Source organism: Acipenser ruthenus, chromosome 7, assembly GCF_902713425.1.
Source record: "Acipenser ruthenus chromosome 7, fAciRut3.2 maternal haplotype, whole genome shotgun sequence".
Classification (NCBI taxonomy): Eukaryota; Metazoa; Chordata; class Actinopteri; order Acipenseriformes; family Acipenseridae; genus Acipenser; species Acipenser ruthenus.
Window position 1 is genome coordinate 25,790,819 of NC_081195.1, and position 16,636 is coordinate 25,807,454.

General features: G+C 41.8%; 1 protein-coding gene across 3 annotated transcripts in view; it reads right to left on the minus strand.

The window, feature by feature from the left end:
• Positions 1-2,166: 2,166 nt before the first annotated feature.
• Positions 2,167-16,636, minus strand: part of LOC117415067 (myotonin-protein kinase-like) — a 40,133-nt gene continuing 25,663 nt past the window's right edge. For 2 of the 3 annotated variants that reach the window (XM_034025006.3, XM_034025005.3), the window contains 4 exons: positions 14,678-14,775; positions 12,485-12,546; positions 8,052-8,126; positions 2,167-6,497 (listed from right to left, as the gene is read on the minus strand). In XM_034025006.3, coding sequence (XP_033880897.3) covers positions 6,396-6,497; positions 8,052-8,126; positions 12,485-12,546; positions 14,678-14,775 — 337 coding nt within the window. In that variant the 3' untranslated portion in view covers positions 2,167-6,395. The remainder of the gene's footprint in view (positions 6,498-8,051; positions 8,127-12,484; positions 12,547-14,677; positions 14,776-16,636) is intronic. The other variant, XM_034025007.3, reaches the window with a different exon arrangement.

Consider the following 16,636-nt stretch of genomic DNA (forward strand, 5'->3'; position numbering starts at 1 on the left):
TGTGTTCTACAAGGTTCTTTATCGGCTCAGCACATTTTTTTCGAGGTATCACACTGACTCAGCAAACTAATTACATTACTTACATTTTAACATTAAATTCTTAAACTCAGTGAACATGTTGAAACCAATCTAAAAGCCATACAGATAAATAAAATAAGGAAATGCATTAATAAGTTATAAAACAATTTGTTTAATATTTTAGGCACGTTTTTTTAAGCGGTTGCTCATGATGATGGTTCCAGTTAGATTTGTAGCTGGACTGGGGTGTTTACGCTTCAACCTGTGTAGCTTTGAATTTTTCTTATTCTTACTGTGATTGGCGGCAAAGACAACAGGGCTAGCCAGAGACTGGATGTTTGTTGGGTTGTTTTTTCTTGTGCACAGTTTTCTAGTAATTGAAGACATTGCGTTCTGGGAGATGTAGTTGTTAGTGGAAGTTTTAGGGGAGGCGGGAGGGGAGGCAGACAAGCTGTGCAGCAGAATTGCTATGCATATTTTTTACGCATTAAATTAAAATTTTGTGCATGTTTCGGATTTTTTAATGTGTAAAAACGTCAGGTACGCAGCTTATCTGGACTGCTAAATCACGTACGAGAAATCTGTCAAGGATTAGTCTGAATTTCAGTACATCTCATCCTGTGTACAGAAAATACATCTTGAAAAACATTTCTTCTGTTTAATAATAGGTACACTAATTTAATAAGTCATGTGTAAGGTGATGTATTGTGTTTGGTTTATTTTATATTCTTTACTCACATCCTCTGTTAAAGCAGACATGGAATTATTTTGATATTTATATTGAAATGGTACAGTTATGTTCGGGGGCACAATGAAAGTTTTCATTCTGTTAAGTCTCCTGGGCAGTTGAAGCCAGTCGAATCTGTTTTTGTGTGTTTTGAATCAAAAATAATATTTGGCAGAAACAAAGTTGCAATTGCCTTCATGGAACCTTTTAATGGCAATGTGAATGCTCTGTAGGATGTAGTTGTAGTACACTGATATTCTTGTTAATTCCCTTGGTTTTCTAATGCTGTCTATAATCCTGTAGCAGGACTGTTCCTCGTTCTATGATGTCCACAAAATCACAAGACTTGAAAATGAATTGTAGAGTTAAATGAGAAAAATTCTGAAAAATGAGCCTCTGTACCTTAGCAAATGCAAAATATTGTTAAATCTGCAAAAACGTGACGGGGAACGGAAATTGATTATCATTTAATTTTGAGCAAAATTAAAAAAAAAAAAAAAGGATTCAAAACACCTTGACAAAGGATTTCTGCCAGTACGACAAATGAAGTCTGAAAATGGGTTGTGCTAGCAGACACCTTCGAGGGGTGGCCCGGGGGGGTGCTAAGCTGCTGGCACTGCATTGTGGGATACAGTCCTTTTGAGTGAGGGCTCAAAGCTGCTGGCACTGAAGCTGAAACAGCTTCACTCAGATGGTATATTTAATCAGTCAAGTAATCTGGTAATTCTGTGTCTGGTATTATAAACAGAATACTGGTGCTTTCCTGTGTGATGCAGGGAATCAAACCCGATAACCATAAATAGGAGCCAAACATGGGATTGAAAAGCAGTTACTATGAGAGTCACGAGATACTTTAAAACCAAATCAATGCTGCAATTACGACACAACAGAATTTGAAAAATAAATTTGAACGAATATTAAAATATAATAGTTATTGTACATCCAAAACGGGAGAACGTGGGCATTGGTGGCTATGCAGGTTCATAGATATTATTGTGAATTTTGAATAAATGCCTCTAAAAATAGGTTTATACTGTACCAGGTAGATAAAAAGACCCAAGTTCTCTCACAATTGAAGAATTGTAAGATGTACATTTTGTGATCACAAAATGTGGGAGAGGCAAAATATGAACAGGTGTAATTATCTATTTTTAAAAATGAAATGCTGGTAATATATATATATATATATATATATATATATATATATATATATATATATATATAAACCCCCCAGGCTTGTCTCGGATGATTCCTTGAATCCTATCACTTGGAACACTAGAAGCCGTATTTTCAAAGTGTTTGCTCCAGTCTTTAAATTAACTCCTTGTTTTTGAAAGAGGTGAAACAGCTGTTAGATTTACAAACTAGAACCAAATAACATTGAAAAATTCACAATACTGTTAAACAAAACATGACAAACATTTAAGTGTTTTTTTGTTTTTTATTGTGAGATCTATTAAGAACTTTCTGTAATAAAATAGTTACAATATTATATATTATCATCTTTTTATTACCAGAAATGTAGACACTTCTCTTACTGTGCTTCTGTCATGCATCCATATATTTTAAATATTGCACATTTATCATCTATACACTCACCACTCAAAATTCATAGAGCAGATTTCCCCGCATAACACATAGTTTAGGACTGCCTCTTGTCTGCAGTAACGCTACACACACCTAAACATACTGTTAATCTGATGTGTACAGGCTGAATGAAATATGAAATTCACCTTTCTTTCTCTTTTTCTTTCTTTTTTTCTTTCTTTCTTTCTTTCTTTCTGGGCATTCCCGTTACCAGTGACTGAGCTTGATGTGTAGCATTCTATCCAGTGAATAGTAACGTTCGATTATAGATATTTATATTGTATGACAAGTGTGATTCCAAATCTTGTGAGAACAGTCACAAAGACTCCCGTTGATTTAGAGCACAACCTAATGTTGATTCCGTTACAGTCAGTCTGGGGGGGAACTTTAAAAAGTACTGATATAACCTTTAAATACATACATGTAGATTTATACACAATTGACCGCACATGCAATACATGCATTGATGAAGAACTGTGTGTCATGGCTGTTTTCCAACCTCTAGTTTGAGATCCATCTAGCATAAAGACATGTGAGCCTTCGCTGGACTTGCTACCAAGGGAAAGGGTTTGTTCTATGAATCATAGGCAGTGTATAATGATAATAGAAATACACACGTATACAGACTCGGGCATCTTGTGTAGTGCAAAACGTCATGGACAGCTTAGTTACTATCTGTTGAGTTCTCTCAGTCTAGACCAATATGTGTCACTGTCCCCTGCAGCCTCAGAATCTGTTTTCAATAATGGTTAAAATGCTACATAACAATCTTTTTTTTTCTTTCTTTCATTTAGAGTGCCCTATTGTTTTACCACCGATTTTCTCCCCAATTTAGAATGTCCAACGGTTTTTTTTCCCCTCACCACAGCCATTCCCCACATAGCTCAGGAGAACTGAAGGTTCAGTGGACGTCCTCCGATCCCACGACCGAGCCAGCTTCCTCTTCTACACCCAGGAACTCAAGAGTGGCTGTCAGCGAGCTACCGGCCTCTGGAGGACAAAGGTCAGCCCTGCAGGTGTCCGCTCTGAGCTCACTGGGTGCCTGGCCAGTAGGGTGCGCTGTAGCGCGATGAGGAGAAACAGTCCCTGACGGTTTTGCCTCCCTAAACCACAGGCACGCCAGAGCCAATCCAAATCTCCCTTCAAAATCCCCAGCAAAGACTGCCAACTTCTCACAGCCAGGACGCTCCGGTGACTGTATGACTCACCCTGCACACCATTTTACCAGGTGAGCCTCTCGGGGACTACATAACAATTATATTATAATCAAATTACTTGCGGTAACTTCCTGTTGCCCATAACTAATAAACACTCAATAGTGAATGCAATCAATTCCATGACAAACATTTGGACTAGAAGTCTTTTATAATCTCTTGAAGGCATTGAAAAAGACTTCTAGTCCTAGATGTTCCAGACTCTTTCACAGCAGAAGAATTGTTAACCAGTGCATATAATACTCATAAGCACCAATATAGCTTTTTGGACCTGAATTGGACCATTTTAGTACAGATTTGAGCTGTCTTAAACTATTTATAGAGAACAAAATAATGTTGCACTTTTGTTAATTACTGTACACAGGTCTCTTGTTACAGAAACACACAGCACTATAGCAAGCATGCTTTTTCATTGGGTATTAAACTGGGTTAAAGAAAGTTCTTGCCTTCCAGGAAGTCTATTACTGCTTTACTTCCTGGGCCATTTCACCCCAAAGAAGCCGGTGAAGGGGTGGGGACAATTTCACCCTCCAGCATGGCTTGCAAACTGAGGATTCTTGAACCGAGTGTCGTAGCAGATACTATGTTTTGAAATGAAAACGAATGTTTGCTAAAGCATGTGTCGTTTCAAAACTGCACATTTAAGACCTAACAATGTAACTATTTTGCTAGCCACAATCACTTTAATCTATTTAGTCAGCTTTTTAGAAAAGTGAACTATCATGAAGCCAAGGTGGAAGCCAAAACATTGTAGTTAATTATTAAATTAGCGAGTTATCAGTTTATAAATTATTTTTCTTCTTCATTATACATATTTATTTGCGTGGCTATAAGAACTCTCTGGTAATTGGGATGGCTCTATAGAACTCTCTGGTATTCCGTATGGCTCTATAGAACTCTCTGGTATTCTGTATGGCTCTATAGAACTCTCTGGCAATCCGTATGACTCTATGGAACTCTGGTATTCTGTATGACGCTATAGAACTCTGGTATTACGTATAGCTCTATAGAACTCTCTGGTAATCGGTATGGCTGTTTTAGCCAGATGTCTCAGTTATTCAGTTATATAATTATTTGCAATTTATACAAATAACAAAAAACAAACTGAAGTTTAAAGTAGTCAGCAAGGGTCTCAGCAGTGTTTCCATTTCTAAGTGAAGGAATACTTTAAACAATCTACATGGTCCTACTGATGTGCTTACCCATTTAATGTCATGTTGTGTGTGTTTTTTGTAAAATGATCTAGTGTTTTTTTGCTTCGTCATTATTTGCCATGTTGACTGACTATTCCAGCAAAAGTCGCTTCTGAAAAGCTTTGTCAAGGCTGATTGTGGGGAAGCATATAGGAGTTGCATAGACCCACAATGCTTCTATGCTTTCCCTCACTTCACCACAATCGCCCATTGAACACTTGATCATGTCCCCCTAGTTTTTTTTTTTCTAGGCTAAATAGATTTGGTTCTTTCACCCTATCTTCACCACTCATTCCTTTAAGTGTGGTTGCCCTTCGTTGGACTCAATGTCCCTTTCATACTGCGGTGACCAGAATTGGGTCTCAACAGTGCGTTACACATCCTCGTCATAACCTCCATGGATTTGTACTCTACACTTTATGATGCTTTTAATCATATCGAATGGATCTGTGTCTGTTGATCCAATATTGAGATACTGTGATCTGTCTTTACCTGTCTATGTTCTTGTCTGGGAATTTCTAATAGCCTTGGACTAAACAGACTTCTTTATTCAATTCAAACCATGTGCCTCTCAGATTGGCTGGCCTTATTTATATACAGAGTAGGTCTGACCAGCAGGTTTGGAATGTCACACTGTCACATGGTTTAAATAGAATAAGGAAGTCTCCAGACCACCGTTGCTCGCTTCAAATCGACTCTCAGGACACACTTGTTCTCTCTTGCTTTTAGTGCTCTTTAAGCCTGATATCTGTTATTAGCTTTTGTCTAAATTGCAATTTCAGGTTTTTCACTCCCTCTTATTCATATGATTCTGTATGACACACGCATCCACAGTGTTTAGAATTCACACCCTAGCCCTGTATTTAATGTAATATGCCTGTAGTTAATGTATTTGCATTGTAATATGCCTGTATCTAATGTATTTACATTGTTTTTTACTGTTTGTATTTCATGTACTATGCCCTGTATCTCACTGTATTTAATGTATTATGCATTGTTCCGCACTATCTTGTAAAGCGCTTTGTGATGGTGGTCCACTATGAAAGGCGCTATATAAAATAAAGATTGATTGATTGATATCTATACATATATAGAGAACAATAACTCAGTGTTGGAGCAACACTACACAGAACCACTCAGGATTCATTTAATGTAGTGCTAATATCAGGGACTATGGCTCTGGCTACAATGAAACAGTCCTGAGCTGAACACCCCCATTCAGTCCTGGGCCTTTCTCAAGCAGAGACTGATGAATGCCAATGGGAGTAAAAGAATTACCCATACAATCTTTTACAAACATTTCCCTAGTAGCAGCAGAAACCATCTGTTCCAATGAAGAAAAATGTCCATAACTTAATTTTCCAGAACAAAACAGCAGTCTTTGTACCAAGAATCTAATCTTTGGCGTGCTCTGCTCAGAGGCGTTGAGATCAGCACCTTGGGACTGTGCTGTTCTTAAACTTGACGTCTCTCGTTACTTTTTTGATTAGCACCCGGGAAAGTCTCTACCCCCTCCTCTACTTCCAAGCTGTGTATGTCTGCAAGTTTCTTTCTTTTTTCTTCCGTTCTTTCTTTTTATGTGACAGCATGTTGTCATAGGGTTAGATGCCAGTTTTGGGGTGCGGTGGGGTTTGTTCAGTCAGTAGCGTACTTCATTCAGGAGAGCTCAGTTAGTGAGCGGCAGGCCACAGAGCTGAACACCCATCCGGCCGTGCAGAGAAGCAGGTAACCCTCATTCCTCGCACTCGGCCGACGCATCTGTACATCAGGGAGAGAAAGAGAGACAGAGAGACAGTCACAATGGGAACACTGAGCTATTTTAGAACATGAAGGTTTGTTGTTACAGAATCTAATGTCCTAGTACTGAATCTAAAGCCCATGAAACACCAAGAAACTTTCAGTTAACTTTGTCTTTGTCTAGTGAGTTCTACTACCATAACGCAGGTAGCAAATGCCACAGATTAGTCATGAACACGAATCACTGTGGAGACGCACGTCTATGGAACCAAGCAGTATCAACTGTCTTTGCACCCAGGAACTGCTCACTCAGGGATCCCTAGACTGTCCCAGGTATCCCACTCAGGAATTTGCAGGCACTTTGAAGTTAAAAGAATTACATTAGCTGATACTGACACCTGAGCCAGCCCTCAAACCTGTATTAAATCCATGAACTTGAGTTGATTATTAAATTCATCACCCTCACATCCACAGTGCTGTTTTCTGTACTACTGGTATATCAGGTTAGCAGGCTCTAAGTACTGAGCTATCAGAATGAGTCTTTGTATTATTTCAATGTTATTTCTATATACAGTGTACAGCATAAAGGATACCGGATCTCCTTCTCTTTGTCTGTCATCTCTGGACCGATACGGCTACCATTTCATCTGTCAATAACTTGTTTAAAACTTACGGTGCAAAAATATTAAGCTCTAAAGCTCCTTTACTTTGGAACTCACTTCCAGGTTCTATTCAGAATGCTGAGTCAATCGACATCTTTAAGTGGAATGTATGCATGTATGTATGTATGTATGTATGTATGTACAAGATCAAATTAAAGGCTTGAATACTTTAAAAGCCATTTTCTTTACTTCTTTTATACAAACTTTGAAAATATATTAATTTTTGCCAACTATCTTCAAATCAATAAATAAATCTACCTAGAAGTAATTCAAAGCTTTCTCTCAGCCACACGTTTGGTTTGAAGGGAGTTTCAGTGAGCAGTAAAGCTCCCTTGGATGCTTCTTCATGACGGATGCTTTATAGGTGAAGTTGCTATGCTGTGGTAAATCTGTATTGGAGGTAAATTGATTAGAAATTCAGGTTTAACAATTATGGCTGTAATGGGTTCCTGATAGAATCAGTGTTGGACAGTCTGTAATGGGTTCCTGATAGAATCAGTGTTGAACAGTCTGTAATGGGTTCCTGATAGAATCAGTGTTGGGCAGGCTGTAATGGGTTCCTGATAGAATCAGTGTTGGGCAGGCTGTAATGGGTTCCTGATAGAATCAGTGTTGGGCAGGCTGTAATGGGTTCCTGATAGAATCAGTGTTGGGCAGGCTGTAATGGGTTCCTGATAGAATCAGTGTTGGACAGTCTGTAATGGGTTCCTGATAGAATCAGTGTTGGGCAGGCTGTAATGGGTTTCTGATAGAATCAGTGTTGGACAGTCTGTAATGGGTTCCTGATAGAATCAGTGTTGGACAGTCTGTAATGGGTTCCTGATAGAATCAGTGTTAGGCAGGCTGTAATGGGTTCCTGATAGATTCAGTGTTGGACAGTCTGTAATGTAGAGAAAGGTCAGAACACACGTACCCTGGAGAAGAGGAGCAGGTGTCGGTGGATCGGAACAACAAGGGGGTACTTGCAGAGAGAGGGCGCCACTGAGCTCTGGAAACATGGAGGCAACAGAAACAGGTTACTAAGAAGACACTGAGTGTAGAGCAGGGATTCTCAATCCTGGCCTTATGGGGACCTCCTTGTCTTCTGGTTTTCATTCCAACTGAGCTCTCAGTTACTTAACTATACCATTAATTGAACTAACAAGTAGCTAAATTAGGCTTTTGTAATAGTTTTCTGCTCTTAAACAATTGAAGATGTCAGCTTAACTATACAATGTTATAAGTAACTTGAAATCTGCAAATTATGAGGAGACGAGAACAATTAAAAAGGCCTAATGAAGCTACTTGTTAGTTCAATTGAGAGCTCAGCTGGAATGAAAACCCAGAAGATACAGGGGGTCCCCAGGACCAGGGTTGAGAACCACTGAGAGTAGGATGAGAGAACAATGCCACATGGTACTGAGTTCCTCTAAAAGAGCAAATTCTCCACTTCGAGAAAATAGAGTTTCAATTGAAATCATTTTAAATATTTTCAAACTACCAGTACTTGCAATAAAAAGTAAACGCTATCAAAATGGACATCATCTTTTCTTTAAGTTGTGACTGTGAAGGGCTCACAAATTAAATGAACCAGCACCACAGCCTGCAAATGAATCCCAGCCATTGTTAACCCCTGGTCTGCCTTTTGCCTGGTTACAGCCCCCTCTTTGAAAAACATTCTTACTGGACAACAAGGCAGAAAAATACCAAGCAACAAACGATACAAGTAATTGTGGCAGAGCAGACGCGGTGCACATGTGTGTGTGTATGAGTGTGTGTTTTGTGGCTGGCAGCCCATCTTGGCTCAGAAGTAGCCTGGGTCCAAGATGGCCACCTTTGCACAGCCATCCACTGTAAATTGGTTTGGGGGAAATGTGTTATTGTTTAAATGCTAAATTAGTTTATTGAAAAGTGTGGAATGTGGCCAGGTGGGTATTGAATTACGGATTACCAATGAACCCCTGGCCCCACCCTACAAAAGGAAAATGAAATGTTTGTTTGAGGGCAGCACATGCAAGGAGAGGATTTAGTGAGAGTGCATGCCAAGCCTAAACAGAGATTGACCAGAGAAAGAGAGTGAAGAGGCGTAGCCATGCACTGCGATAGCTGAAGCTTTTGATTTGTATTTAGTTTTTAGTGTTTTGTTTACACCTTTTATTTGATCCTGTGTTTGTTTTTCTTGTTGTGAAGAAATATAAGTGCATTTCTATGTCTGGTACTAATTCAAGGGTGCAGACCAGCCTTGACCTGGGGGCTACACTACATGTGGGATAGTGCACCCTAGCAACCCAGCAGCTCGGAACTGCAAGTCAAAAAAAAGAAGAAAAAATGAAGGTGATGTTAAAGAAGCTAATTGAGGTGCAGCTGCAGATACACCAGCAGACAGTGCAGCAGTTCCAGTACCTGTTACAGCAAGCAGCGAGCCAGAAGGTGCTGCCGGGACCAGAGTTGCCGCTGCCATCTCTAGAGCCAAAGGGGGAGGAGCCGCTGCTGTCTCCAGAGCTAGAGGGGGAGGAGCCGCTGCCGTCTCCAGAGCCAAAGGGGGAGGAGCTGCTGCCATCTCCCGAGCCAAAGGGGGAGGAGCCGCTGCCATCTCCCGAGCCAAAGGGGGAAGAGTCGCTGCCATCTCCAGAGCCAAAGGGGGAGGAGTCGCTGCCGTCTCCCGAGCCAAAGGGGGAGGAGCCGATGCTGTCTCCAGGGCCAAAGGGGGAGGAGCTGCTGCCATCTCCCAAGCCAAAGGGGGAGGAGCTGCTGCCATCTCCCAAGCCAAAGGGGGAGGAGCCGATGCTGTCTCCAGAGCCAAAGGGGGAGGAGCCGCTGCCATCTCCCGAGCCAAAGGGGGAGGAGCTGATGCTGTCTCCAGAGCCAAAGGGGGAGGAGCTGCTGCTGTCTCCCGAGCCAGAGGGGGAGGAGCTGCTGCCGTCTCCAGAGTCAAAGGGGGAGGGGCTGCTGCTGTCTCCAGAGTCAAAGGAGAAGGAGCCGCTGCCGTCTCCAGAGCCAAAGGGGGAGGAGCCGCTGCCGTCTCCAGAGCCAAAGGTTGAGGAGCCGCTGCCATCTCCAGAGCCAAAGGTTGAGGAGCCGCTGCCATCTCCAGAGCCAAAGGGGGAGGAGCCGCTGCCATCTCCAGAGCCAAAGGGGGAGGAGCCGCTGCCGTCTCCAGAGCCAAAGGGGGAGGAGCCGCTGCCGTCTCCAGAGCCAAAGGGGGAGGAGCTGATGCCGTCTCCAGAGCCAAAGGGGGAGGAGCCGCTGCCGTCTCCAGAGCCAAAGGGGAAGGAGCTGCTGCTGTCTCCAGAGCCAGAGGAGGAGGAGCCACTGTTGGCCCGAGAGCCAATGGGGAAGGAGCTGTTGCCATCTCCAGAGCCAAAGGGGGAGGAGCCGCTGTCGGCCGGAGAGCCAATGGAGAAAGAACTGTTGCCATCTCCACAGCCAAAGGGGAAGGAGCCGCTGCTGTTTCCAAAGCCAATGGGGGAGGAGCTGTTGCCGTTTCCAGAGCCAGGGGAGGAGCCGCTGCTGTCTCCAGTTCCAGAATCAAAGGAGGAGTCGAGGAGATCGCCTCCATCACAGTCCCGACTACCACCCCTGTGCAACAGTCAGGTGCCTTTGGGCCAGTTCCCTCAATCTGTTCCCAGGTCGCTGCACCACCAGGCACAGTCGTTCGCCTGGTCTCCCGTTCCGCTCCCCCTGGTGAACCAGACGTCACCGCACAGTCACTGGGGCTCTCACCTGCTGCTGCACCCGTCCGGTCACCGTCCTGTGCTTCTGACGCCCCAGCCATGTCACCCGGGTCCCCTGTCGCCATTTCTCTGTCCCGTGCCGGAATGTGGACGGACTTGCCCTCCAACCCACCCGCAAGGTCTACAGATGGACAATGGGGAACTTGTGGGAAAGGGTTTGGTTTTAAAGGGGGGGTTGGCCTTGGGATGGCTGGTATGTGTGTGTGTGTGTTTTGTGGCTGGCAGCCCATCTTGGCTCAGGCATAGAGGAAAAGCCTGGGTCCAAGATGGCCACCTTTGCACAGCCAAATTGGTTTGGGGGAAATGTGTTACTGTTTAATTGTTTTAAATGTTAAATTTGTTTATTGAAAAGTGTGGAATGTGGCCAGATGGGGATTGAATTACGGATTACCAATGAACCCCTGGCCACACCCTACAAAAGGAAAATGGAATGTTTGTTTGTGGGCAGCACATGCAAGGAGAGGGTTCAGTGAGAGTGCATGCCAAGCCTGAACAGAGAGTGACCAGAGAAAGAGAGTGAAGAGGGGTAGCCATGCACTGCGATAGCTGAAGTTTTTGATTTGTATTTAGTTCTCAGTGCTTTGTTTAAACCTTTTATTTAATCCTGTGTTTTGTTTTGTTTGTTGTGAAGAAATAAAAGTGCATTTCTGAGTCTGGGTGCTAATTCAAAGGTGCAGACCAGCCTTGACCTGGGGGCTACACCACAATAATATAAATAACAAGACAATAATTCATTTAAAGAGAGTAATTATTTTAAAAATGAGGTAGAAGCAGGAAATAACTTCCCTTGGCACTATTTAGTCATTCCTCAATATTTGTTGCACAAAACCAATTAAACACCAAATTCCAGGCTGTAGCCTCTATCATCAGTCACTACCCTACTGGTAACTATGAGCAACAACTATACTAAGAAGTTCAGCAAGAGTGTAGATCTGCACTCAGAATGACAAAGCATTCTAAATGTTTCTAAGTGTCCTGGGACTTCTTCTAATCAAGTTGAGATTGCACATTCGCTTGCACTCATTACATGCGTAACAAAGCAAAAAGTGCATGAGAAATACACTCTCAACTTGATTAGAGGCAGCCACCAAACATACATGAATTACCATCCATTTGGGAGCCTCACATTTTGTTAAACTACCCAGGAGATATTCCTCAGTCTTGCATTTCTACAATGAAAACGCGCAAGTCATTGGAAAAACACAATTGATTACTGGGAAGGACTGCCAAAGAGAAGAGGGCTAATGGGGTTTGGGGTCCTTTGGGTGTCCATCTCAGTAACCAACAGCTGCTTTCCCTAGCGTTTTCAATGGGTCTGTAACCCTCCATTTGGATCCGTAGCCGCTCAGATTAATTTAAGCCCATTGTTGATGTGTCAAAACAGAATTACAGTTTAATTGTATTTGAATAAATTACCACATTATATCCTACTAATAACCTAATTTAGGATCAGGATGAAAGTTTATTTGGTTCAATAAATCATTTAGAACAGGGTTTGAACAAAGACCAGGACTGGAAAGCCAGACTTTGGCTACCTCTGTTGAACATGGATAGTAAATGCATGATTTTGAATGATCCACCAGCCTATTACACTTCCATCCGTCAAACAAAGAAGGCAGAAATACAGGCTTACATCCCACGTGTGGTCCAGGCTGCAGGCAGGGAGAGAGTGGAGAGATTGGAGGATTCTTAGCTCTGTGATTGGAGGGAGAGAGAAGCAGGTTATAGTCTCAGCTCTGTGGTTGGAGAAGCAAGTAACGATCTTAGCTCTGTGATTGGAGAAGCAGACACAACGTATTGCCACAGGAAAGCAGACACTATGTGATTGGCTAAGGTGTGAAGAAAACAGACTGGCAAAGCTCTGTGATAGGAGGAAAAGGGAATGTAGACATATTGATAAGATAATTGTGTTATCACTGGCTGAAAAAGAAACACTTATTAAAACAAAAATAACAGATGTTGTTAATGGTTAAGCCTAAGAAGCTTCATATTGCTTCCATAATTTTTATACTACCGCTTTTGAAAAATATACCCTTAACACCTATGATTTTTTTTTTCCTGTTCTGAGCCATGATGCGTACTCGCTCAGCCTGCCAGAGAATGCTTTACTGGCCATTCTCCACACTGAGACCTGAATGAACCTGCTTGCAGAGGGAGGCGAGGGCAGTCGCTGGAACAGCACAATGCTTTACTGCCCATTCTCCACGCTGAGACCTGAATGAACCTGCTTGCAGAGGGAGGGGAGGGTAGTCACTGGAACAGCACAGTGCTTTACTACCCGTTCTCCACACTGAGGCAGAAACAGGTTACTGCATTGAATCTTGTGTTGTATAAAGTTTTATGCCATGAAAAAGAAATTCACTGAAATAACTTCCCTTGGCTCTATTTGGTAAATCCTCATTATTCGTGGCACAAAACTGATAAAACACAAAATTACAGTCTGGAACCTTATCAGTCACGAGGACTATTTGAGCACAGAGCTGTGAAGATGAACTTGTCTATTTGAGCACAGAGCTGTGAAGATGGACTGTTCTTAACTGCGCTGGAGAGTTCACTGGCTAATACTTTGAGCCTCTAAAGATGTGGTCTGACAGCCCTCTTTTTAAAAGCCTTTAATAACACTACCCTGGACCCCCCCCCGAGTGGCTCACCTGGTGAAAGCACAGCGGTGTGGTGTGCAGGGTGAGTCATACAGCGCAGGTTCGCGTCCTGGCTGTACTAAGTAGCCAGTCTTCACTGGGGATTCCAAAGGGAGCGTTACATTGGCTCTGGTGCTGCCGTGGGTTAGGGAGGCAAAACCGGCACTACAGTGGACCCTACTGGCCAGGCGCATAGCAGACACCTGCAGGGCTGGCCTTTGTCCTCCAGAGGCCGGTAGCTCGCCGACATCCGCTCTTGAGTTCCTGGGTGTAAAAGAGGAAGCTGGCTCGGTCGTGGGATCGGAGGACGCCCGCTGAACCTTCAGTTCTCCTGAGCTGTGTGGGGAATTGCTGCGGTGAGGGGGGAAGAAATAATTGGACATTCTAAATTGGGGAGAAAATCGAGGCTAAAATAATTGGGCACTAAGTAAAAAATACACCCTAAATGAGATTAAACGGATGCCATCTACATTTTCAGAACATTTTATTTCTTACCTGGTTAATATCTTATTCTGTATTCTTGAAAGCAGAATTTCTAAAGAGAGGTGTTTTGAGAATTGACCACTTGGGGTGTGCAACGGTATTTCCTGGCCTGCAACTCTGTGTTAGCAAATGGCAAATCTTTGGTTTCAGAGGGAAAATAAGTTACAGCTTTACATCCCAACTGAAAACCACTTCACTTCAAGAATTGAGCTCTAGGTGTCTCTTAGGAGAAGGATGTCTAAAAAGTAAGACATTCTGAACATGTATATTATACAAAGAAGCATCTTTATTAAATTGATAGTAAAACTTTCACCACTGTCCATAAATACTTGGAAAACTGTAATGAGTTTCACATTTTTTTAATCAATCAGATGTTCCTGTAAAATGTTCAGTTAATACATAAATGGAGAGTAGCAGATTATGATCACCTTTTTTTATTATTTATTTATTATATTTCGGGCAGCAACACGCTAGGAAAGCAAGTGTTACAGCTGTTATGAACGAGAGGCCATTCAGCCTGTCAGGTAAGCTGGTTGAGATCAAAACCTTGTAAAGTCACGTCTTAAAGGAGCCCAGTGATTGAAGCAAGGAAACCCATTCCATACCTTCACAGCTCCCTCAATGTTGCATCTCTAACGATTAACAGGTTTAGAAAAAACAAGCTCTGTTTTCTAGGGAGTTAGTGCTAGACCAGAGCTGCTTGCCTTTCTCTCGTGCAGATTTCAGGGTCTTGATCTCCAGGTTTAACCTCTCAATCTCCTTTTCTAGCTCCCAGTTCCGTCTCTCTGCATCTCGCAAACGACTGAGAGAAAAAAAAACAAACAAAGACAACAGTCACTTCAGCACTCAAAATGTTTGTTCTGATCACAAACTGAAGAAATACTGTGTGGAAATGTCCACAGTTAATAATTAGCTTCCAGTGTCATGTTCAATATCTTCTTGTAACAAATACTCGTATATCTGTACAACGTATTTGGGCAGAACAAAAATTACTTGGACAGCTCTTGTGATTTCAAGTAATAGAACAGCTGACATGAGCATGTAAGCCAGGACTGACTGGCTTGGTGTTAGGGCTCAGGTTCCCTTGAAATGTAGTTTGAAATCTCTTCGCCGGCCCGGAGTTTGAGTTTCGGAGTTAAACTTAAAGCACTGTCTTTAAGTTTGATTGCTATTGGAAATTGATTGAAGGTTGACATGTGGGCGTTAACATCTTGAAATGATTTGCAGGTGTATTTAGAATTTCCTGACTCATACATAGCCCATTACTGGAAAATAATTTGAATTTACTTGCATTAATTTTGTAAGCAGTTCCAAGTATTTTTTTTCCTTGAATTTACTGATTAGTATAACTATTATAATGCATTATTATAAAATTACACTAATTGCATTTCATAAACAATGTTTGGATGTAATTCTATTCATTTATAGCTGTTTTAGATGCAGTAGTTTCAAATATTTTGTTTCTTTGAGTGCTACATTTGAGAAATGCTTTCTCTCTTGTGTAGTGTTAGTCAAGATCTTCAAGAGAACTACAATGCCACATTAGTCTGGATATTTGAACCTGGCCTGAAGTTTTGTGGCGCATCTCATAGCTTTTAAAAGATATTTTTCTTTTGTAAATGTGACGCCATCTTGAGCAGTGGCGATTATAAAATGAATAATGCATTTCAGTGAATATTAGGATAGCATATGAATAAAGGTGATCGTCTCAAATTCCCATGAACAAGAGACAGCGCAGCACTGCATTTGTGTTGCAGACTCACTGAACACGCGTCATTCCTTTTGCAACATGCTGTTAATTGTTCTATTAGTAAGTCTACTCCAATGTCTCTGAAGCAACAGAAGAAAAGGGCAGATATTGCCCCAGAACAATCCAACAAAGGTGTATAAAACTGAATTATGAATCTTCTTGATCTTTTAAGAAAAAGATATCTTAGTAACACACGCTCCACTAACGATATATGCATGTATCACATATCAGTACTGCAGGGATGGAAATAAGACTCCCATTGCATAGCAGTTTGATCCATTCCTGGTTTGTGCTATGAGTTTAATAAGACACAACTGAGCTTGTTACCTAATGCAGCTTGTACTGTAGTAAAACCTGGACTGGGTGAATGTCAAAATAAGGGGATTGGATTCTGCTTGTTCTGCACTCTTTCAGGTTTTAAAACGGTCTTGTTGAAATGTGAAACTAAATTGATCACATGCCACAAAATGGGATCATGCTAAACCCATGTGGACATGTGGACGTGTGGACAAGCTTGGTTCCTAAGCTACACCAGCCATTCAGACATTGAGAAAGGTCGTTAGTCCAAAAGCTTTTTCAGTATAACACCAGTTCAGAGTAGAGGGTTGAGACTCTGGAACCAGGCTGTAAAAAATAACTGCAATTAAATCACAAATATTGAATTTTATATGCATTACATATAAACATATTGAACATAGTACACATAACTCTCCTCCCTTCAGATCTGTTGAATTGTGATCCTCTTTTAGTACTAAAAACTTTGAGATAAACTAAAACACAAATCCACCAGACTGCATAAAGTTAACTATAACCAGAAAGTGCTCTATGCTGTGAGATTACCAGCACATTTCTGTATTGTTGGCATATTGCTCAAATGAATAATTGACAACCAGGTAGTAAAAAAAGACGGGTC